Source organism: Cololabis saira, chromosome 22, assembly GCF_033807715.1.
Source record: "Cololabis saira isolate AMF1-May2022 chromosome 22, fColSai1.1, whole genome shotgun sequence".
Lineage (NCBI taxonomy): Eukaryota > Metazoa > Chordata > Actinopteri > Beloniformes > Belonidae > Cololabis > Cololabis saira.
The window spans coordinates 3,687,721-3,711,357 of record NC_084608.1 but is presented as its reverse complement, the minus strand read 5'-3'; the positions used below and the strand labels follow the sequence as shown (position 1 = coordinate 3,711,357).

The following is a 23,637-nucleotide window of genomic DNA, read 5'->3' as shown; positions in this document are numbered from 1 at the left end:
CTTTTTTCAAGTAAATTTTCACTTTTTTCCAGTGATGAGTCTTGTTTTAAGTCGAACCCTAACCCTAAAAATGAAACATTTTAACTAGAAATAAGACAAATATTCTTGTTAAGATTTTGAGTTTTTGCAGTATGGTGACGTTTCTGTGGCATAATGTGACGTTCTGAAGCCAGAAATTATCGTTTTTGGTGACTGAGCTTCGTTTTCGTATAAACAAACGGCCAAAACGCATGAAAACGCCACCGTTTTTGCTACGTGTAAATGGGGCCTTTAAGGGGAGTTTTTACCTGCAGTTGTTCATGTAATAATTGCTCGGGGGTTTATTTTCTGGGTCTCTGGAAAGATCCTAGAGACAACTTGTATTGTAATAGACATTATATAAATGAAATTGAATTCAACTGAATTCTGATGAACCTGTCCATCTTTCTCACCTGTCCACCTGTCTGACCTGTCTGTCCATCTTTCTCACCTGTCTGACCTGTCTGTCCATCTGTCCCACAGACAATTGCACTCATCGGTCCGTGTTCTTGTGTAAAGCATCAAATAAGGCCAAATGTGTGTTTTCAGTCAGACTTCTTCCCTGTTTGTTTGTGTGTTCAGACTGAGCTGACCGACACTGCTGTGGACGGAGACCTGACGGCCACCGAGGTGCAGACACTACCCCCTCACAGATAACATCTCCTCTATACCATGGTTGTTTCGCTTTAACCCACCTGTGTGTTTCCCTGCCCTACCTGTCTGTGCCCTAACTCTTCTTCCTGCGCTATGTGCATGTTGGACAGTCTGATCAGGATGAAGACTTGAAAACTCAGGTAAATGCCATGCCTACTGTCCTGCTCGTCCTCCTGCATTGCAGGCTGAGATTTCTTTGTCCTGCATGTTTGAAGGCGGAAGGGTAATGCGCAGAGCTCTTCAGTCACTTCTGACTGGTTGCCCATATGGCTCCTGTTCAAGCATCAAGTGGCCAGTTTCATTTGCTGATATTGATAGTTACTTCCTAATTACGCGCCTCACTCAATAATCGTCTTTTTGCGCATGTATACTTGGATTTCTCTGAACCTCTAGTTCAATCCTTAGCTATATTGTTGCCATTAGTTTGATTTAAATGTGCATGTAACTGAGTGTTTGTGTGTTGTAGTGTTTTTTCTTGTGGTTACCGTATTTTCCGTTATAAGGCGCACCTAAAAGCCTTTAATTTTCTCAAAAACCGGCAGTGCGTCTTATAATGGAGTGCGCCTTATATATGATCATTACGGTAATTTCTGTTACTGTAGTCAGGGGGATTGTGGGTAATGTAGTCAGGGGGATTGTGGGTAATGTAGTTGGTGTCGCCAAAGTAACTGCGCTAAAAACGTCAGGAATCGTCACAGACGTTCAACAGCAGCGTACTTTTCTTGTTGTTTTTTTTTGCATTTGCTGTAGGATTTTGTAGCATTTCCTGTAGCAGCTCCATCAGGTAGATACGTAACTCAACCCCAGCCACTATAGTACGGGATTTTACCATATGTTTAGTGCGCCTTATATGTGAAAGGTGTTTTAAAAGAGGCCATTTATTGAAGGTGCGCCTTATAATACGGTGCACCTTATGGTGCGGAAAATACGGTACTCTCCAAAGTGCTTCCATGATCTGTGTCTTCTCAGGAGACGATGGGGAGTCCTGAAGAGCTTCAAAAACCTCAAAGCACCATCAGCGTGCTCCGACGCTCCTTCTTAGAGGGAGGAGAGCCAGGAGGAGGAATGACAGAGTGGGACAGGCGTTTAGCGTCCTCCCCACTCCACCGAGTTGATGATTATCCCATGATCGAACCTCTTGAGCTGGACCAGGTGAGTTATCAGAGAACTGTCAGCCACATGTTCCAGAGTGCTGGCCCAGATCTCCCCAGGTGTGCCTAGGTGACTCCTGTAACAGGAAGTGTCCTCCTCAGAGGAACATCATAATATTGTCACCTGCAGTCTTCTGTGTATCAGTGGTCATTTATCCTGCAGGTGTGTAGAGGTGTTAAACAGGCATGCACAGAGAAATATTTCATATTGCATTCTGCTCAAACCAATATCCATCAGTGTTATGAGTGACTGAAACACTGAATTGGTCATTTTGTACGTAGATCAATTGTAAAACCTCAACAGAACCTTAGTAGACATTTAAAAATGTCTCAATGGAACCTAATTGAAATTATGGTAAAACCTGAGGTTTGGTAGAAGCTCGGTAGAATCCAGATAGAAGGTCAACAGAACTTCAGTATAACCATGAAAGAACTTCCAAACGTTTCTGAAAGACCTTCAGTAGAATTTCAGGAGAACCTCATTCAAACCTATCTGGATCCTATATATACAGGACTGTCTCAGAAAATTACAATATTGTGATAAAGTTCTTTATTTTCTGTAATGCAATTAAAAAAACAAAAATGTCATACATTCTGGATTCATTACAAATCAACTGAAATATTGCAAGCCTTTTATTATTTTAATATTGCTGATTATGGGTTACAGTTTAAGATTAAGATTCCCAGAATATTCAAATTTTTTGAGAAAGCATATTTGAGTTTTCTTAAGCTGTAAGCCATAATCAGCAACATTAAAATAATAAAAGGCTTGCAATATTTCAGTTGATTTGTAATGAATCCAGAATGTATGACATTTTTGTTTTTTTAATTGCATTACAGAAAATCACAATATTCTAATTTTCTGAGACAGTCCTCAACAGAACTTCAGTATAAAATTGAAAGAACTTCCAAAAATTTCTGAAAGACCTTCAGTAGAATTTCAGGAGAACCTCATTCAAACCTTTCTGGATCATATATATATATATATATATATATATATATATATATATATATATACTTCTGTAGAATCACAACAGAATTACAGTGGAACTTCAAGTGGCCATTTCTATAGCCTCAGTAGAACCTTGATAGAAATTCATAGAGGTTTGGCTGTGCAGAACATCCATAGGACCTGAGTAGAATAGCAGCAGGCCCCAATTGAACCTTAATAGAACCTATGTGTGACCTTGTTGAGCTTCAGTAGAGTCTCAGCAGTAGGATTCAGAACCACAGTTGGACTCAATTAGAACTTTAGTAGAACCTCAGGAGAAGAGAAGAGGCTCAGTACCAGGCTACCACCCTGTCCTTGTCCTCCAGGCTGAGGTCTTGCCATGCCTCTTATAATGCACTTCACCAAATGAGAGCATGTTCACACAGGGTTGCACACTAGAACAGGGGTCGGCAACCCGCCGCTCTAGAGCCGCATGCGGCTCTTTAACGTCGCCCTAGTGGCTCCTGGAGCTTTTTCAAACAAGACCTTTTTTTCCTTCTTTTCCTTTTTTTCTTCTTTTTTTCTTTTTTTCTCTTTTTTCCTTTTTCTTCTCTTTTTTTCTTCTTTTTTTCTTTTTTTTCTTCTTTTTTCTATTTTTCCTTTTTTCTCTTTTTTTCTTCTTTTTTCTTTTTTTTCTTCTTTTTTTCCTTTTTTTCTCTTTTTTTTCTTCTTTTTTTTCTTTCAATTCAATTCAATTCAATTTTATTTATATAGCGTCTAATACAACAGATGTTGTCTCTAGACGCTTTCCAGAGATCCAGAACATGAACATAAACATAAACATAAACATAAACATAAACATAAACATAAACATAAACCCCCGAGCAATTATTATATAAACAATGGCAGGTAAAAACTCCCTTAGTGGGAGAAAAGCCTTAAGCCAAACAGTGGCAAGGAAAAACTCCCCTTTAGGAGGGAAGAAACCTTGAGCAGGACCAGGCTCATAAGGGGGCTTCTTTTTTTCTTTTCTTCTTTTTTCCTTTTTTTCTCTTTTTTTCTTCCCTTTTACTTTCCTTTTTAATCTCGACTTTTTTCTCGACATTTCGACTTTTCTCAACATTTCAACTTTTTTCTCGACATTTCGACTTTTTTCTCGAGATTGTACTTCAACATTAATCTTGACATTTCGACTTTTTTCTCGACATTTCGACTTTTTTCTCAACATTTCGACTTTTTTCTCGAACTGCATAATGAAAAAAATAAATCTTCCCCCAGTTATAACTAATATAGAAACATGCAGCATGTGTTGCCTTCATTCTAAGGCTTATACAAGACTTTTCATTTTTTGCAGCTCGTCCAGACATTTTTGTTTTTTGTGTTTTTGGTCCAATATGGCTGTAAAACATTTTGGGTTGACGACCCCTGCACTAGATGGACAAAAAAAGAGTAAAAGAGACCCAGTAAAAGTTAGTTCCCTGGAAATGTAGTCACTTGTCCCTCTCCTCAGCTGTCTCCTGATTGGTTAACTGCCAAGTTGTGTGTGTTTGTGTGAGTCTTATGTTAACCAACTGTGTGCTCCAGGAGGGCGCTGCTTTGAATAACCAGGCTCTTCCTGAGCCAATCGGAGAAGAGCACCATACCATCGAGCAGAGCTTTGAAACATCCCCTGGCGGGGCCTTCCCCATGATGACCGGGGACAATGTTACCATGGTGATGACAGACATGATGGTGGGCCAGCAGACCCAAAAAAGCCCAGTATCCACCACTGATGATGTTATGCCAGGAGCACCACTGATCACCATTGGTGAGGTGAGAACTCTGGCCTCGCCATTGGAGCAGCCAACTGCTGAAGACAACTGTGATGAAAGCAGCAAAGACAAAGCCAGGACTTTGGACCTTTTTGGGGGTGGAGTCTCTGTGATATCATCTTTGTCTTCCCTCTGCCTTCCAAAATCCCCTTTGGATGACTTAAGCCCCGCTTCTGGCAGGACATCACCTTCCATGGCTAGAGTGGTACGCTGGTCAGCTGGTTGGCATGGAAATGAGCGTGAGGAGCAAACATCATGACCTGTAAATGATGCTTGATGTATGGCATCACTGAAACAGGAAGGTAGAGGTTTAAACTGAACACCCCAGCTAAGGAAAACTGCAAGACCTTAACGGACCAGACAGCAGCGAGGGGATTGAAATCTTTATTGGACAGCAGAGACTTGATTGGTGTCTTAACTGGAAAGACATAATTTAACTGACTGGTCTCCTATGGATTCATGGATAGGCATAACTGACAGTCATGTGCAGTGCATGAAAGGTTTATGCCATCCTGCTTGATGATAGCATCAAATGAATCATGTATAGAGTGAATAGTACTGGTCTGAGACCAGAACATTGTGGAACACCATGACCAAGTCTGGTGTATCAGAAATACTCCTCATTCACATGTAAAAAATGAAGCAGCTTCATCAAACTGAAATCTCTTGAGTCAAACATGCAAGGATCATGCTGTAACACCAATTCTGCTTCATCAAATCATTGGTCCATCAGGTCTCCTGATGTTGTATCCCCACAGAGACCCATCAGGTCTCATGGCTTCATAACTCCACAGAGGTACAACAAGTCTCCCACTGGTCTGTTGTGTCTCCAGCAGGTTGCAGTGTAAGGCTGCAGTGTTCAGGTTAAGCTGTCCTTTACCAGAGGCCATTTTGGTTTTTCTCCTCTGATCAAAATGGAGCATCAGCTGCTTTCTTTTTTCTCCCCCTCCAGTTTATTTTTCTTTATTAACTGTGCTCTGTGGGTTTTGATTGGCTGCTGGGAAGGCAGGGCATATTTAATTTTACTCCTCTCCAGTTTGGTTACTTTAACTGTTAAAAGCTTCATTCAGCGTAACACCACATGTACGCACAGTGACAATGGAGAGATGGAACCGCCACATATAGACAGAATGAAAGAGTCTGTATCCTGAAGGCCGGGACACACCCACCCGACGGACGACCGTTGGCAGAAAAGCAGTCGGACTGAAAGTCGGCTCTCGTCTCCCCAAGTTGGTCAAAAAAATACTCCCGAAGGCACCAACCCGACGCCGACTGTAGCATACGTTCAGCGCGTGTGCGAGTTGTAATACATCCCCATAACTACAAGCGGCACTAATCTGTGATATCGCACGCAAAAAGAAAAGGCAAAAAAGAACAACCTGAAATGCAGGATCGCTCGAGGTTCAAGTTCTGAACGGTTGTTTTCACGTCTGAAAGAAGTCATGAAGGATAGAAAATAAGATGGCTAATAATGAAAATATAATACAATCAAACACAAGCCAAATTCAAACCAACGCAGTGATAGAGTGTAGTGTAGCGTTTGTACCATTGCTGTTTAGCTAGTAAGTTTACCATCGTAATTTCCGGTTAAACTCTTGATTCGCTAGTCAAGGGCTAACACTCCACCAATCAGATAGTGGCCGATTTTACATGTCGAATCGGCCGTAATGAGCGCCAACCTCAACGCCGACGGATGACTGCACGGGACACACCTACCCAACTCGAGACACTGCCCTCGCCCAACGGTGTCCGATGGCCGTTTATCGGGTTGGTGTGTCGCAGCCTTAAGAAATATAGTATACAGCCAATAGAGGGGGCCTCAGAGACACAACCTTTTGGAGGGCAAATAGGAAACAACGGATGAGACACAAGGGGGTGTTTTAGGGGTTTGTTGCCCTAGACGCAAAGCATCACAGAGCTAACTTCAGCTGATGCATGATGGCCTCGAAACAATGCAGGTTTCTAAATCTTTTCTTGTTCACTGTTGCCTGAGAACATTACTGTAACATGACATCAAACTCTAGCTGGATGTCCAGGCAACACAGGTAAACTGCTCTGCTCTGATTGGCTTAAAGACTTGTTGACATTACATAACATTACATACGTGTAGTTTTTGTGGAAGCTCATTTCCTAGACATACTCACCAAACACCTGCCTTTTAGAAGATTTGGGAGCTCTAAGGTGTAGGTCTGTTCTTCTGGTTGGGAAAAAGCTGAATGTGAGTCCAGAAGGGTAGTTATGAAGTGGAGCAGATCCAAAAGGGTGTTTGAGTGTAGAATTAAAAGACAAAGACACAAATAAACACTCTTCCCTGAAGATGGTAGTAAAACCCACATGCCCCCTCTGCAGCTGAGTCAAAATTTCACTGTGCCCTCACAGCAGATCGCACGTCACTATTGTTGCTACCTTGTTGCTACCTTACCATATGGGTTATGGTCACAGCTGGTACCTTCACTAACACCCACCTTCATCCGCTGCATGGCAACAGCCTCTGCTGAGTTTTTCTTCTCTTTGGCCTTTTTCCTCCGGCTGCCTTACTATGTCCCTGTACACTCACTTGCACACTGCTGTACACTCATATACTCACCTGTACGCTCCACTGTACCCTCACCTCCACACCCCTCTACACAACCACCTGTACGCTCACCTCCACACCCCTCTACACAACCACCTGTATGCTCACCTGTACCCTCACCTCTACACCCCTCTACACAACCACTTGTACCCTCACCTCTACACTCTTCTACACAATCACCTGTACCTTCACCCCTACACCCCTGTACACAACCACCTGTATGCTCACCTGTACATTCACCTGTACACCCCTCTACACAACCACCTGTACACTCACCTGTACACCCCTCTACACAACCACCTGTACACTCACCTGTACAGCCCTCTACACAACCACCTGTACCCTCACCTCTACACCCCTCTACACAACCACCTGTACCCTCACCTCTACACCCCTCTACACAACCACCTGTACCCTCACCTATACACCTCTGTACGAAATCACCTGTACTTACTCACCTGTACATTCACCTGTACAATCTACACAACCACCTGTACGCTCACCTCTACACTCCTCTACACAACCACCTATACACTCACCTCTACACCCCTCTACACAACCACCTGTACCCTCACCTCTACACCCCTCTAAACAACCACCTGTACACTCACCTATACACCTCTGTACGACATCACCTGTACATACTCACCTGTACATTCACCTGTACACTCTACACAACAACCTGTACCCTCATCTCTACACCCCTCTACACAACCACCTGTACGCTCACCTCTACAATCCTCTACACAACCACCTGTAAGCTCACTTGTACACTAACCTGTACACTCTACACCCTCACCTGTACACTCTACACAACCACCTGTCCGCTCACCTCTACACCCCTCTACACAACCACCTGTACCCTCACCTCTACACTCTTCTACACAACCACCTTTATACAACCACCTGTATAATCACCTGCACACATTCACCTGTACACTCCTCTACACAACCACCTGTATGCTCACCTGTACACACTCACCTGTACATTCACATGTTTACTGACTTGCAGTTTCATCTGTATGTCCACCTACATGCTCACCCGTACATTCATCTGTATGCTGTTCTACATCCTCACCTGTATGTTCACCTGTACTTTCCTTTGGATGTTCACCTGTTAGTTGGTTTGTTTCTTCTGTGCAGCCCAAACCCAGTTTTGAGGAGATGTCTCCTGAACTGACAGCTCTGCTGAAGTCAGCTGGACACCAGAAGACCTTCAAGGAGCACAATCTGCTCAAGGTACTTGTCCATCCCCTGTCTACCTGTCCACCACCTGTCTAAATGTCCATCAAATGTCTGTCTACCTGTCCACCACCTGTCTAAATGTCCATCAAATGTCTGTCTACCTGTACATCACCTGTCTGACAACATGTTCATCACCTGTCTATCTACATTGTCATTACCTGTCTGTTGTCTACCTGTCCATCACCAGTCTAACTTTCCAACACTTGTGTGCCTCCATGTCCATCACCTGTCTCTGTACCTTTCTACTTCATAAGGTTAGGATGTGGCTAATTAGCTCCAGTACTTGGTACTACTTGAACCAGAACATTTCAAGTTTACCCTGCAGCTGAGCTCCCATTTAAATGTGATTTTACTGTTCAGCTGAGTAGAGTTAAACTATAATAAATAAAGGAATCTTCTAAATTCTGCTGCCATTCAATTGTTGACGAGACGATTCCATCTGACATACCTGATCGTATTCTTCTCAGTGGGAATACAATCTGTCACATGATGCTGGAAATCTTGTAGCATAATTTTTGGTCTCGTTTTTATGGGTCCAAGAGTCCAGAAAAACCACAATATAATTGCTATGTAAATATCAGTTGCAGTGTGACTGTCAGTATACTATATATATGCAATCTTTAAATGTGCACCACACAGATGCCGTCAGCATTTTCTCTCTCTGAAACACTGAGCAAAGAAACTGAATTTAATAACGAATATGTCATTCATGTTGAGTTGGAACTGTCCAGCTGACCGTACTGTATCCACATGCCCTCACACCTCTTCCCTTCATGCTCTTGTCTTTCTATTTCAGACTTCAGAGAAAGTAGAGACTGTCTTCCTGCTGACAGATTCAGGTGACCAGGATCAGCCAGTGGGAGAGCAGTCTCAGGTAGCAGCAAGTCTAGTTGGCCGACCCCCTACCAATCCCCCGCCCCCTCCACCAGGAGACAGCAAAATGCAGACTGATGATGTCATAAAGCCATGGGCCAGTGATGATGATAGTAACAATGCTAATTATGCTAATGTTGCTAATTATGCTAACGTTGTTAAGAGTCCAGCTGGTAAGCATGAGGTCAGCGACGATGATGATGTCAGCGACAATGACCTCGGTAATCAAGCTAGCAGTGATAGCGATGATGCTAGTGAGGCTAGTGAGGATGCTATTAGCGTGTTAGCACAGACGGCAGTGGAGGAGGTAATGGAGGTTGCAGTCAGACAGGCCGAGGCTAAAAGCCCCACCTGCTTGGTCCTGACCGCGAGACATCAACCTTACCATGACAGCGAAGACTCGGACGACTCCCAGGATGAAGGAGGGTGGAGGTTTGAGGACTCCCCTCCCCCGGCCTCACACCACCTTACAAGCAGACACTCAACCAGTGCTACTCCACCATCCACCCCCAGCAAAAATGAAGAAGCTGAACCCCTACAGGAGGTAACACATAAGACCGCTGTAGCCTCTCCCAAAACCTGCTGATCCAGTTACACCTGCCCTCCAGTAACACCTGCCCTCCAGTAACACCTGCCCTCCAGTAACACCTGCCCTCCAGTAACACCTGCCCTCCAGTAACACCTGCCCTCCAGAAACACCTGCCTTCCAGAAACACCTGCCTTCCAGAAACACCTGCCCTCCAGAAACACCTGCCCTCCAGAAACACCTGCCCTAGAACTACCTGTTCCAGAGCCTCCAGCCCCATTTAGACACTGCAAAAACTCAAAATCTTAACAAGAATATCTCTCTTATTTCTAGTTAAAATGTCTCATTTTTAGTAAAAGAAAATCTCATTACACTTAAAACAAGACTCATCACTGGAGAAAACAACAATTTTCACCTGTTTCAAGTAGATTTTCACTTAAAATAATTTTTTTTTTGCTTGTAATGAGAAGATAAATCTTGTCCCACTGGCAGATTTTTCTACTTATTTCAAGTGAAAATTTACTTGAAACAGGTGAAAATTGTCAAATAACAAGTTATTTTCCTGGTAATGAGTCTTGTTTTAAGTGTAATGAGACTTTTTGACTAAAACTGAGACATTTTAACTAGAAATAAGACAAATATTCCTGGTAAGATTTTGAGTTTTTGCAGGGCATCTACCCCAGCAACAACTGCCATGTGCACTACAGCCACCTGGCATTGCTTCCTGGTTGCATTTACCCCAGTAAATGACACCTTTCCAGACCGTTCTGCCCCAGAACCACCTGTCCTAGAGCCTCCTGCCTCAGTTATATCCAACCCAGTTCCACCATCCTGTGTTTGCCTCCAGTGGCTCCAGTCCCTGGAGATGCCTCTGGGGGCTTCAGCACTGTTTGTCCAGTCAAGTTTAACACTGTGACTGTTATGTCTTGGACATTTCTATTCAAGACATGAGCCAGTAAATGCCGTTAACGTTTGTGTGTTTCTGCTTCAGGAGGTTCCAGTCATGAGGAAGACTCTCACATATGAAGCTCCTGGGGTGAGGAAGCCTCTTTGATTCATCTTAAACTGAATCCCTATAAAGTTATCATAGACTTCAGTCAGCAGTTCTGTACATTTTCTGACCTCCATCTTTCCACATTGAGTGCATTTACATGGGAAGATGAATTCCTCTTTAATTCAGAATTAAAATTAAATCCAATTTAAAATGAGTAAAAATGACCATGTAAACACCTAATTCCGAATGAAAATGGCCATTCTGAATTAAACTTAATTCCGAAGTAAGTGTCTGGTTTATTCCGATTTTAAATCCGAATAGAATAATTCCAGATCATGTAAACACTCATTCCACTTTAAATTAATCCCGGTCTTTCTTTCTGCTCGTTCCCTCACCCGTCTGTCTCCAAGACGCTTATATTCCACTGGGCTGGTTTTCCAAACAAAGTTTCAAGATGCAGCACGCAGTAAACGCTGGTCAAGAGCAGAGACCATTTATTTAATAAATAGAAATCATTAAAAGAACACATGGAAACAGGAAACATAAAACTAGAGAGCTTTTCAAAGTTGTAGCGGCTAAGTTAGTTTTTCTTCCGGTAGACGTAACTTCCGGTCCCCCCCCTATCCAATCAGAACCTTCCCAACCCCCAGACCTTAAGCGGAATTGGATAAAGCCGATCAGACGTGTTTTCCATGTAAACCTCAATTTGGATTTACTTTTTCCATGTAAACTGGAAGGAAAATAGTTTAATTCTGAATTCCGAATTAAAAAACATCATGTAACCGTGGCCATTCAACATTGACTACGTTTACATGCAGTCAAAATTCGGGTTATTGCTAATATTCCGGTTACTGAAACATTCGGAATATTCCGTTTAAATGGTAATAAATCATTCAGGATATCTGGATCAAACCAGCGACACACGGAGAACATCATGACGCAATTACCGTCATTTACGCTTCTTCTTCCTGTATCCAAATTCAAAACAAATGCTGCTTCGTGCAACTTTTCGCTCACCTTCTTTTAAATCTTCTATCCCGGTACCTTGTACCGTCTACAAATGCAGAAATGTTCACATCCTTCATTACATTTATGAAGTGATTAGTCTCCTCCTGGTCTTGGTTTCTCCGTGTTTAGAAGAACTTCCTGGACTCAAAAGACCAGGATTCCTTTCGAACAGAAAGCAGAAAACAAATTCCTGTTCAGTTTGATGGGGATATTCCATTTGGCGTTTACATGACCGAATATTCAGGTTTTAAAAGGAGTAACCCAGGGGTCATATTCGGGTTTTTAAAAACCTGAATATGAGCAAATTCTGGTTATTCAAAGGGGTTATTGGTGTTTACATGGCCGGGCAAATTCGGGTTATTGCCAATATTCGGGTTTTAAAAGTGTTATTGATGCATGGAAACACAGTCATTGTGAGTTCTGTTCTTATTAAACCAACACTTCTTGAAGAGGGTTAGCTAGAGGTCATGACTGGTTGTCTCAAAAAGGGATATTACAAATGTATTTGTGTTCCAGATCCGGGTGGATCCTCCTGCAGGCCTGCTGCTGAGCTCCCAGGTCTTTACTGCAGAGACGTCCAACACCACCACCACCACACACATCACCAAGGTATTAAACACCACACACATCACCAAGGTATTACTGCAAACACACACACATCACCAAGGTATTACTGCAAACACACACATCACCAAGGTATTACTGCAAACACACACACATCACCAAGGTATTACTGCAAACACACACACATCACCAAGGTATTAAACACCACACACATCACAAAGGTATTACTGCAAACACCACACACATCACCAAGGTATTACTGCAAACACACACATCACCAGGGTATTACTGCAAACACCACACACACATCAACAAGGTGTTACTGCAAACACCACACACATCACCAAGGTATTAAACACCACACACATCACCAAGGTATTAAACACCACACACATCACCAAGGTATTAAACACCACACACATCACCAAGGTATTAAACACCACACACATCACAAAGGTATTACTGCAAACACCACACACATCACCAAGGTATTACTGCAAACACCACACACACATCAACAAGGTGTTACTGCAAACACCACACACATCACCAAGGTATTAAACACCACACACATCACCAAGGTATTAAACACCACACACATCACCAAGGTATTAAACACCACACACATCACCAAGGTATTAAACACCACACACATCACCAAGGTATTACTGCAAACACACACATCACCAAGGTATTACTGCAAACACACACATCACCAAGGTATTACTGCAAACACCACACATCATCAAGGTATTACTGCAAACACACACATCACCAAGGTATTACTGCAAACAGACACATCACCAAGGTGTTACTGCAAACAGACACATCACCAAGGTATCACTGCAAACACCACACACATCACCAAGGTATTACTGCAAACACCACACACATCACCAGGGTATTACTGCAAACACCACACACACATCAACAAGGTGTTACTGCAAACACCACACACATCACCAAGGTATTACTGCAAACACCACACACATCACCAAGGTATTACTGCAAACACCACACACATCACCAAGGTATTAAACACCACACACATCACCAAGGTATTACTGCAAACACCACACACATCACCCAGGTATTACTGCAAACACCACACACATCACCCAGGTGTTACTGCAAACAGCACACACATCTGTGTGTGCACATCACCAAGGTATCACTGCAAACACCACACACATCACCAAGGTATCACTGCAAACACCACACACATCACCAAGGTATCACTGCAAACACCACACACATCACCAAGGTATTACTGCAAACACACACATCACCAAGGTATTACTGCAAACACACACATCAGCAAGGCATTACTGCAAACACCACACACATCACCAAGGCATTACTGCAAACACCACACACATCACCAAGGTATTACTGCAAACACACACATCACCAAGGTATTACTGCAAACACACACATCACCAAGGTATCACTGCAAACACCACACACATCACCAAGGCATTACTGCAAACACCACACACATCACCAAGGTATTACTGCAAACACACACATCACCAAGGTATTACTGCAAACACACACATCACCAAGGTGTTACTGCAAACACCACACACATCACCAAGGCATTACTGCAAACACCACACACATCACCAAGGTATTACTGCAAACACACACATCACCAAGGTATTACTGCAAACACACACATCACCATGGTATTACTGCAAACACACACATCACCAAGGTGTTACTGCAAACACCACACACACACAACCTTCCATCCAGTTGCAGGAGTTTGATGTCTGTTTCTTATTCTGGACATCTTCAGATGCTGAAAGGAGGAATTTCAGAAACCAGAATTGAGAAGAGAATTGTGATTTCTGGAGATACAGAAATCGACCATGACCAGGTAAAGTTCTAATAAACTTTTTTTAAATCTGAAATAGGGTTTATACTAGGACAGGCCTGCACTGATCCGAGCAGACCTGGACACACTTGGACTAACTTAGACCTGGACAGACGTGGATTTATCTGGACTAACCTGGAGCTACCTGATCATACCTGAACTGACCTGAACTGACCTGAACTGACCTGGACTAATCTGGACTAATCTGGACTAAACTGAACTAAACTGAACTGATCTGGACAGACCTGGACTGACCTGGACTAATCTGGACTGACCTGGACTAATCTGGACTAATCTGGACTGATCTGGACAGACGTGGACAGACCTGAACAGACGTGGACAGACCTGGACAGACGTGGACAGACCTGAACAGACCTGGACAGACCCCCGTCCCCCGTCCCCCTGCAGGGCTCTGACCCTTGTGTCTGTGTTGAAGGCTCTGGCAGCAGCGCTCAGCGAGGCCCAGCGCCAGCACCCTGAGCTGTCTGTCACCCGGGTTGTTGTCCATAAAGAGACCGAGGTGTCTTCTGATCATGTGATTGATTAATGACAGGTAACGAGGAGGACCGGGCCCCGCCCGCACCTCTATGCTAGCGGCTGATTGCCTGAGTGGGGCATGACAGCTTTGATAACATTACGCTTGCATGTCTTCCTTCCAACCAATAAAGTTTCCTGATCAGTTGAAAGGGGAATCCCTGGGAGAGGTGAGACGATCTGGTTGGATGAGAGGACAGATGGGCTGAAAGTCTCTGGTTTGTGAAAGCTCATTATCAGTAAATCAGACCAAGATGCTCATTGGTCCTGTGGTTCAGCTTACATGCTAACATGCAGTGCTAACCTTGTTCAAGCATGACGTAGTCCCCCTCCCCCCCCGATTCAGGTGTTCGTCACCTGCATGACTTCAGAATCCGGGTGTCCACTGAGAGCATGGTGGTGAGCATGCTGCTGGCATGCCAGGCTGGATCTCAAAGCCACACCCCTCGGAGTGTGTCGCCCTCTGCTGGTCACTGCTGGTTTTACTCTATTCACGTATCCAACTTGAGCATCATTCAATTCAATTCAATTTTATTTGTATAGTGTCTAATACAACAAAAGTTGTCTCCAGATGCTTTCAAGAGACCCAGAACATGAACCCCAGCAATTATTACATAAACAATGGCAGGTAAAAAACTCCCCTAGTGGGAGAAAAACCTTAAGCCAAACAGTGGCAAGAAAAACTCCCCTTTAGGAGGGAAGAAACCTTGAGCAGGACCAGGCTCATAAGGGGGGACCCTCCTGCCGAGGGCCAGACTGGAGGGTCGGGGACGTCAGCAGCACAGCAGGCAGGTGGAAGCAGCAACGTGATGATCAGAGGGGGGGGGCGTTAGCAGCACAGCAAGCAGGTGGAAGCAGCAACGGGATGATCGGGCGTGGGGGCCGCAGGCCAGCACGCAGCTCCCGAAGCTCCGGCCCAATCAGCAAGCCCCAGGTTAGGTTCAGGGTCGGGGAAAGGTTGAGAAGGGGCAGGGCCAGGGAGAGGAGTCTTGATGGACAAATCTCTCCCCCGCCTGACCGGGCCGTTACCCTGCCCCTCTCACTCCCACGCTGCAGGTTCCGGTGTTGTGCATTCAGAGATGCTCTTCGCCACCAGCAGAGGATGCTGCACCATCTACAAAAGAGAAAAAAGAGAAGAAAAGGGGGGGCCAGCACAAGAAACTACAGGACTCTAACACACTAGAGTTTACACTACCTAGAGATTTACCAACACCAGCTAGAGGTTTACTAAACACTAACTATAGGCTTTACTAAACAGAAAGGTTTTAGTTTAGTTTTAAAGGTGGAGGTGGTGTCAGCCTCCTTAACCCAGATTGGAAGTTGGTTCCAAAGTAATGGTGCCTGATAGCAGAACGCCCGCCCTCCAAATCTACATTTGGAACTACGAGTAAACCTGCACTCTGAGAACGGAGAGCTCTGACAGGAACATAAGGCACTATCAGGTCTTGCAAATAATGCGGAGCTAAGCCGTTTTGGGCTTTATACGCAGGTAATAAAATTTTAAATTGGATTCTGAATTTTACGGGTAGCCAATGGAGCGACGCTAACACTGGAGAGCGTCGCATCATAATTTCCTTGTGTCCTTGCTTCCTTCATCCTTTTGTCCCCCAAAAATAATATCTTCAAAATTAAGACTTTGACCACGTTTACATGCAGTCAATAACCCTTTTCTAACCGGAATATTAGCAATACTCCAGTTGCGCACGGCCATGTACACTGCAAAAACTCAAAATCAAGAATATTTGTCTTATTTCTAGTTAAAATGACTCATTTTTAGTCATAAAATCTCATTACACTTAAAACAAGAGTCATTACCAGAAAAATAACTTGTTATTTGACAATTTTCACCTGTTTCAAGTAAATTTTCACTTGAAATAAGTAGAAAAATCTGCCAGTGGGACAAGATTTATCTTCTCATTACAAGCAAAAAAATCTTGTTCCACTGGCAGATTTTCTACTTATTTCAAGTGAAAATCTACTTGAAACAGGTGAAAATTTTTGCTTTTTCCAGTGATGAGTCTTGTTTTAAGTGTAATGAGATTTTTTTTGACTAAAAATGAGACATTTTAACTAGAAATAAGATAAATATTCTTGTTAAGATTTTGAGTTTTTGCAGTGTAGAGGTCCACTCCTCGGTATTGACGCCCAAAACATTGTTCAGCAGATGAATAAAATGGTCTTTCAAGATTTCTCATTCCAATTCAATTTTAATTGTATAGCATCTAGTGTTCTTTAGGCGCTTTCCAGAGACCCAGAACATGACCCCCGAGCAATTATTACATAAACAGTGGCAGGTAAAGAACTCCCCTAGTGGGAGAAAAACTTTAATCCAAACAGTGGCAAGAAAAACTCCCCTTTAGGAGGGAAGAAACCTGGACCAGGACCTGGATCATAAGGGGGGACCCTCCTGCCGGAGGCCAGACTGGACAGAGCAGGAAAAGAGAGAACAGACAGAGAGAATGAAGAACAGAGAAAGGAGAGACACAGACACAATGGCTAAGGGAGGACCGCAGGTCGCACGCATCTCCTGAAGTTCCGGCCTGCAAACATACACAAAAGATAAAAAAAAGGGGGGGAGGGGCACAACAAACTACAAGAACGATGGACGAAAAAGATTGGCTAAGCATAGGGATACATTGATCTGGTCCAGTATTGTCGTGCCAATAAGAGAAAAGAACATTTTTGAATAGTCGAGTCGGGATGGGGTCTAACATACATGTGGTTGATTTAGCTCTATTGACGAGTGAGGTCAGCTCAGGGAGGTCTATAGGATCAAAACAGTCTAGAGTCAAGTCAGAGCCCAGGGAAGTCGCTAAAGCTGAAGAAACACCTACAACCGGCTGGTTGATTTCTTCTCTAATTTTTGTGATTTTACTGTTGAAGAAGCTCATAAAGTCCTCACTACTGAGAGCTGCAGGAATGCACGGCTCAACAGAGTTGTGACTCTTTTGTTATCCTCTATCAACGTTGAATAATAAGCTGTTCTGGCTTTGCGAATGGCTTTTTTATATACTATTAGAATATCTTTCCATTCAAGAGTCTACAGAATTACAAGAGTACCACTTCCTTTCAATTTTATGCACTTTTCGTTTCAACATCTGAATTATACCAGGGAGTTAAGCTCCTATGGTTGGAAACGCTTCTTCTCAAAGGAGCAACTTCATCTAAAGCTGAATGCAACAAATCAGCAGTGTTACTAGCAAGGAAATCAACATCTGCACAGGTAGAACCCAGGTCACTGGCCTATACTATTCTCCACTGTCGTAAGATGAGCAATGGCCTCCCTAAATATAGCAATAGCTTCATCAGACAAACAACGTTGACAATGTTTTAATTGAGTTTTTGAGGGTTTTTTTGAGTTTTTTATTTCGGTCCATTTGGATACAACATAATACAACATAAAAATAGTCCAATATTTTAAAGGCTTATTATGCCTACCCTTTTATGAACCTCGACTCAGGAGGTTTTATACAAAACAAAACTAATAATTTGGATTCAAACATTGAAAAATAATGGATATATTGGACAAGTAAAGGAGGTATCTAGACAAGAAGCAAAGACAAAAAAACAAAACAAAAAACATACTATTTATTGCATATAATTCAAACGTTATTAAATAGTGGTCGGATAGGAGGGAGTTAACAGGCGACACTAACATATTATCGACAACGTTATACTGGATCACTGTTCGACACCGTAGGTGAGAATGAGATCGAGAATATGATTAAAACAGTGCATCAGTTTGTCCACTTTTTTTGAGATACCCATCGATTCTAGAAGAGAATCCAAAACCAATTTAAGATTATCACTTTCAACATCCATATGAATATTAAAGTCACCCACTATGATGAATTTATCTGTACTGATCAATAATCCAGATAGGAAATCTGAAAATTCAGACAGAAACGCTAGATAAGCACCAGCAGGGGGCCGGTACACTACCACTACCATTTTCCCCCATTGCTTTACCACATCAAGTGCTCATGTGTGTATGATGAGCTTTTGTACTGCTGGATGCTCATCAGCAATCATCAATATGTTCTCGGAAATATCAGACACCATGTTGTTGGTAAAACAGAGAACTTTGGTGTTTTTCTTGCTGCAAAACCATTTGACATCATTTCAAGCTCCGTCCCCCACCATCAGGGTTCGAGGCCCAGTGGCCGGTTCTGGTTTCTGATCTGGTATGATACCTTTCTCTGCTGTTCGTAGATGACCTTTCTTCAGGGAGTCAAGGTCTTGTAGAAGTGGAGCAAACCTGTTTTGTAGGGGGATTCCTGTGTTGTCTATCATTAGTCATCATCAAGTTTGCTGTCGTAGTGTCCTTGGGCAAGACACCTTACCCACCTTGCCCCGTGTGAATGTGTATGAATGTGTATGAATGTTGGTGGTGGTCGGAGGGGCCGTTAGGCGCGATATGGCAGCCACGCTTCCGTCAGTCTGCAGGGCAGCTGTGGCTACAAACGTAGCTACCACCACCAGAGAGAATGTGTATGGATGAATAATGATTTCTGTAAAGCGCTCTGGGTGCCTAGAAGGGCGCTATATAAATCCAAGTCATTATTATTATTATTATTAGCTGTAGCCACAGTCCACTGCTGATTCCTAATGGAGCTTTTCCACTAGCACCTACTCAGGGGTCTAACGTGCCGAGTAGATACTTTTCTGTAACTATTCTGCTGAGGTTCCAAGTGGCTGAATCGGCTGTATCTGACATCATCACACTACAGGCCACCGATTGGTCGGGGGGTTGGAGTCAGACGTCTGAGTCAGGAGGAGGAAATCAGAGAAAGAGACTCTGACGGATTCTGGTTCATTTTATTCAACCAGCAATGGCAGCAGAAGTCTGTTTGGTGATCCAACTCTGAGGTGCAGATGTTCATAAACCTGGTGCTGAGGAGAGAATTAAAAAGGGATCTAGACGGGCGATAAGGAACGACCAGGGGGCCTCATTTATAAAAGAGTGCGTAGGATCCATATTAAAAGTGCCGAGCGCCCAAAAGCCGAAAATGGCGTGCGCACAAAAAAATCCAGATTTATAAAACCGTGTGCACGCACATCTGCACGCAATGTTCGCTTTATAAATCAAAGTCCAGCTGGAAGGTTGCACACGTGAATTCGCCTCATATCCCGCCCTCTACACGCCCACTTCATACCATAAATGGTCAATGCAAACTACATGATAACTGTATTTGCATATGAATGCCGGCGGCCAAGAGCATCTCTGAATGCACAACACCGGATCCTGCAGCGTGGGAGTGAGAGGGGCAGGGTAACGGCCCGGGCAGGCGGGGGAGAGGTTTGTCCGTCAAGACTCCTCTCCCTGGCCCTGCCCCTTTTCAACCTTTCCCCGACCCTGAACCTAACCTGGGGCTTGCTGATTGGGCTGGAGCTTCGGGAGCTACGTGCTGGCCTGCGGTCCCCACCCCCGGTCATCGTGTTGCTGCTTCCACCTGCCTGCGGTCCCCACCCCCGGTCATCCTGTTGCTGCTTCCACCTGCCTGCGGTCCCCACCCCGGTCATCCCGTTGCTGCTTTCACCTGCCTGCTGTGCTGTTGACGTCCCCGACCCCCAGTCTGGCCCTCGGCAGGAGGGTCCCCCCTTATGAGCCTGGTCCTGCTCAAGGTTTCTTCCCTCCCCCTCCTAAAGGGGAGTTTTTCCTGCCACTTTTTGGCTTAAGGCTTTTCTCCCACTAGGGGAGTTTTTACCTGCCATTGTTTATGTAATAATTGCTCGGGGGTTTATGTTCTGGATCTCTGGAAAGCGTCTAGAGACAACTTTTGTTGTATTAGACGCTATATAAATAAAATTGAATTTAATTGAATTTAATTGAATTGAATGAGCCTGCAGAGCATGCGCAGTGGCTTCCTGCAGTCTGTTACTGCTGCACGTCAGGATGAATGAGACGTGTCGAGCCACCGTGACACTAACTTTCATGGAGACTGAGATGGAGATGTTGTTGATGAGGTGGAGGCAGGAAAACCACATTATTTAGTGGTCACAGTAAAAGTATAAATAGTATATAAATAGTATAAAATAAAGCGAGTGAGTGGCAGCACGTCGTTGCTGCGCTAAACGCCGCGAGTGCCATGGACAGATCTGGTGCAGAAAAAAAAAGAAGTGGTGTGATTTGAAGGTGGAGTCCAAGAGGTACGGAGCCCTAAAGGGACACAGATTTTTTTATATTTATAATGAGTTTTACGTGCGCGTGTGAAACCTTTAAGGCTGATTTATGGTTCCGCGTTACACCAACGCAGAGCCTACGGCGTAGGTGCGCGTGGCCGCGTACCCTACGGCGTAGGCTCTGCGTCGTTTTAACGCGGGACCATAATTTAGGCTTTACGCGCGCGCAGAACTCAGTATATATATTAAAAAATCCGTGTCCATTTAGGGGCCCGGCACTCATTTGTTCTGTCCTCAGTCACTCTACGGTTGTCGCGGTGGGTGACGAGGAGGTTCCCGGCGTGTCCTGCACCGTGGCTGCAACAGCACCAGAGTCCTGACTGACGCTGTGCTTCAAACACAGAGGGACACGATCAGCGCTATTATATTATAAGTCTGATATGTGATGACATTAAGAGTATGACATGAATCTGGCTTCATTTCACCACCTCACCGTCTGCGTCACCAGTTCCCCATATCTTCAAAATGTTCCTACGGGAGGGTCAGGGTTGGTGTAAAGATACGCACATTTTTCGGTTAGTTTTTTTTTTTTTAAATCCCAACCTTTGCGTAGAAGGTGGCTTGCGCATCTTTCAAGCCCTGTTTTGTGCGCACGTAAGCTTTATAAATGAGGCCCCTGGTCTACCAGGAGCTCTGTCTCTTCATAGCTGCTCACGGCTCCAGCTGACTTTTCAGCAGCGTCGAGACAAACAAAAAAAAAAACGTCGCTGCTTGAAGTTTCTCTCACTCTCATCTTTTAACTTGATATCAAACACAAGCCACAGACCCAGCAGCACATCTATCATCTCCTCCAGGTTCTACATCTTTAGTGTTGTTGTCTTCTTCATTTAGATACACAATCAAATACGGCAGCAGCTTCTCCAACCTCCTACTTCTGATCCAGGTGCTGGATTGTTATGGAAAAGAAACCAGGCCAAGCTGAGATGAGCCGAGTAGGTTCTAGTGGAAAAGCGCCATAATTGGTGCTGGGGTTGAAGAAAGGTTCTATCTACAGTGCTGGCCAAGCTGTTTCATCCAGAGTTCTTCCTGTCAGCCGTCTTCCCAGGTCTGAAGGAAGCGATTTATCCTTAGGCTTTGCTCCGAGAGTTTCAGGGAGGACTAGTGTTCGCCTGCTCTTCGTTGTGGCTCATCAGTAGAGCCGTTTCATCCAGGTGCTGCGTTCTTCCCGTCAGACCTCAATATTCTTGCACATTAATAAATTGTTGGAATGAAAGGGACTGCATGTTTGTCCGATTGTTAACATATGAAGAGACATGATGATATGCAAAAGAATGTCAAAGATGTCACCATTGTTGGATTTTCATATAAAGAAAGGAAGGCTAGTGTTTAGTTGTTTTCTACGGAAGAGTATCAGGGCCATGCAGGAGAAAAAATATTTCAGAGGGGAAGATTTTTTTTTATTGTGCACTTCGAGAAAAAAGTCGAAATGTCGAGAAAAAAGTTAAAATGTCAAGATTAATGTTGAAATACAATTTCAAGAATAAAGTCGAAATTTCGCCTTTTTTCTCAACATTTCAACTTTTTTCTCGAAATTGTACTTCAACATTAATCTCGACATTTTGACTTTTTTCTCAACATTTCAACTTTTTTCTCAACATTTCAACTTTTTTCTCAAAGTGCACAATTAAAAAAAATCTTCCTCCTCTAAAATATTATTTTTATTTTTCTCCTCAGATTGTGACCAGTTAAAGTTTAAGTAAAAGTGTAATAGTAAACTGTGACCACCAGAGGGGGCCACCATCACCTGCCGTACGATCACCATCTGTAAAACTGGATTTCTTTCTTTGAACCCCTGTCATTTGTTGATGCTCGCATCATTGTCCTTTATCTGAATGTTGCTCGGTTGACCGATGAGGGTAGCAGGTGTTCTGCAGCTCAGTGTTTCCTCTTGCTTACAGCTGCATCTCTCTGACTTTCAGGACTGAGTCTGCTGCATTGTGGGAGAAGAAGTCCACACCTCTAACCCCACAAAGATGCTCACTGATTCAACACCAGTGGACTTTCATGGAAATGTCTGGAACAATACCGAAAATAAGGATTCACACACATGCATGCAAGCTTAGACACACACACACACAAACGTATAAACACACATGCGCACACACATACAGGACTGTCTCAGAAAATTAGAATATTGTGATTTTCTGTAATGCAATTACAAAAACAAAAATGTCATACATTCTGGATTCATTACAAATCAACTGAAATATTGCAAGCCTTTTATTATTTTAATATTGCTGATCATGGCTTACAGCTTAAGAAAACTAAAATATCCTATCTAAAAAAATTTGAATATTCTGGGAATCTTAATGTTAAACTGTAAGCCATAATCAGCAATATTAAAATAATAAAAGGCTTGCAATATTTCAGTTTATTTGTAATGAATCCAGAATGTATGACATTTCTGTTTTTTTAATTGCATTACAGAAAATAAAGAACTTTATCACAATATTCTAATTTTCTGAGACAGTCCTGTACAAGAGGGAGAGTTCAATTAAGAGTAAGAAGTGGCACCCTGACACAAGTTAAATAGTTCTACAACAAAGGCAGACGAGACGGAAGGACCAACTGTGACCTCATCAACAAGTTCCCATAGTAACAGAAGTGCTTGACCTCAGATGAGCCTCTGATGTATTCAACTTCTTTCCAACAAAACACAAACATTCCTGGTAACATTTCAGATTTTCCAGA

General features: G+C 43.4%; 1 protein-coding gene across 7 annotated transcripts in view; it reads left to right on the top strand.

Annotated features, from left to right (window-relative positions):
* The window catches only part of epb41l3a (erythrocyte membrane protein band 4.1-like 3a), a 76,905-nt gene extending 53,779 nt beyond the window's left edge, over positions 1 to 23,126 (top strand). For 3 of the 7 annotated variants that reach the window (XM_061712988.1, XM_061712989.1, XM_061712987.1), the window contains 11 exons: positions 601 to 648; positions 783 to 812; positions 1,642 to 1,824; positions 4,339 to 4,770; positions 8,284 to 8,379; positions 9,182 to 9,802; positions 10,776 to 10,820; positions 12,303 to 12,395; positions 14,152 to 14,232; positions 14,666 to 14,782; positions 22,866 to 23,126. In XM_061712988.1, coding sequence (XP_061568972.1) covers positions 601 to 648; positions 783 to 812; positions 1,642 to 1,824; positions 4,339 to 4,770; positions 8,284 to 8,379; positions 9,182 to 9,802; positions 10,776 to 10,820; positions 12,303 to 12,395; positions 14,152 to 14,232; positions 14,666 to 14,776 — 1,740 coding nt within the window. In that variant the 3' untranslated portion in view covers positions 14,777 to 14,782; positions 22,866 to 23,126. The remainder of the gene's footprint in view (positions 1 to 600; positions 649 to 782; positions 813 to 1,641; positions 1,825 to 4,338; positions 4,771 to 8,283; positions 8,380 to 9,181; positions 9,803 to 10,775; positions 10,821 to 12,302; positions 12,396 to 14,151; positions 14,233 to 14,665; positions 14,783 to 22,865) is intronic. The other 4 variants (XM_061712991.1, XM_061712993.1, XM_061712992.1 and 1 more) reach the window with 4 other exon arrangements.
* The last annotated feature ends 511 nt before the right edge of the window (positions 23,127 to 23,637 follow it).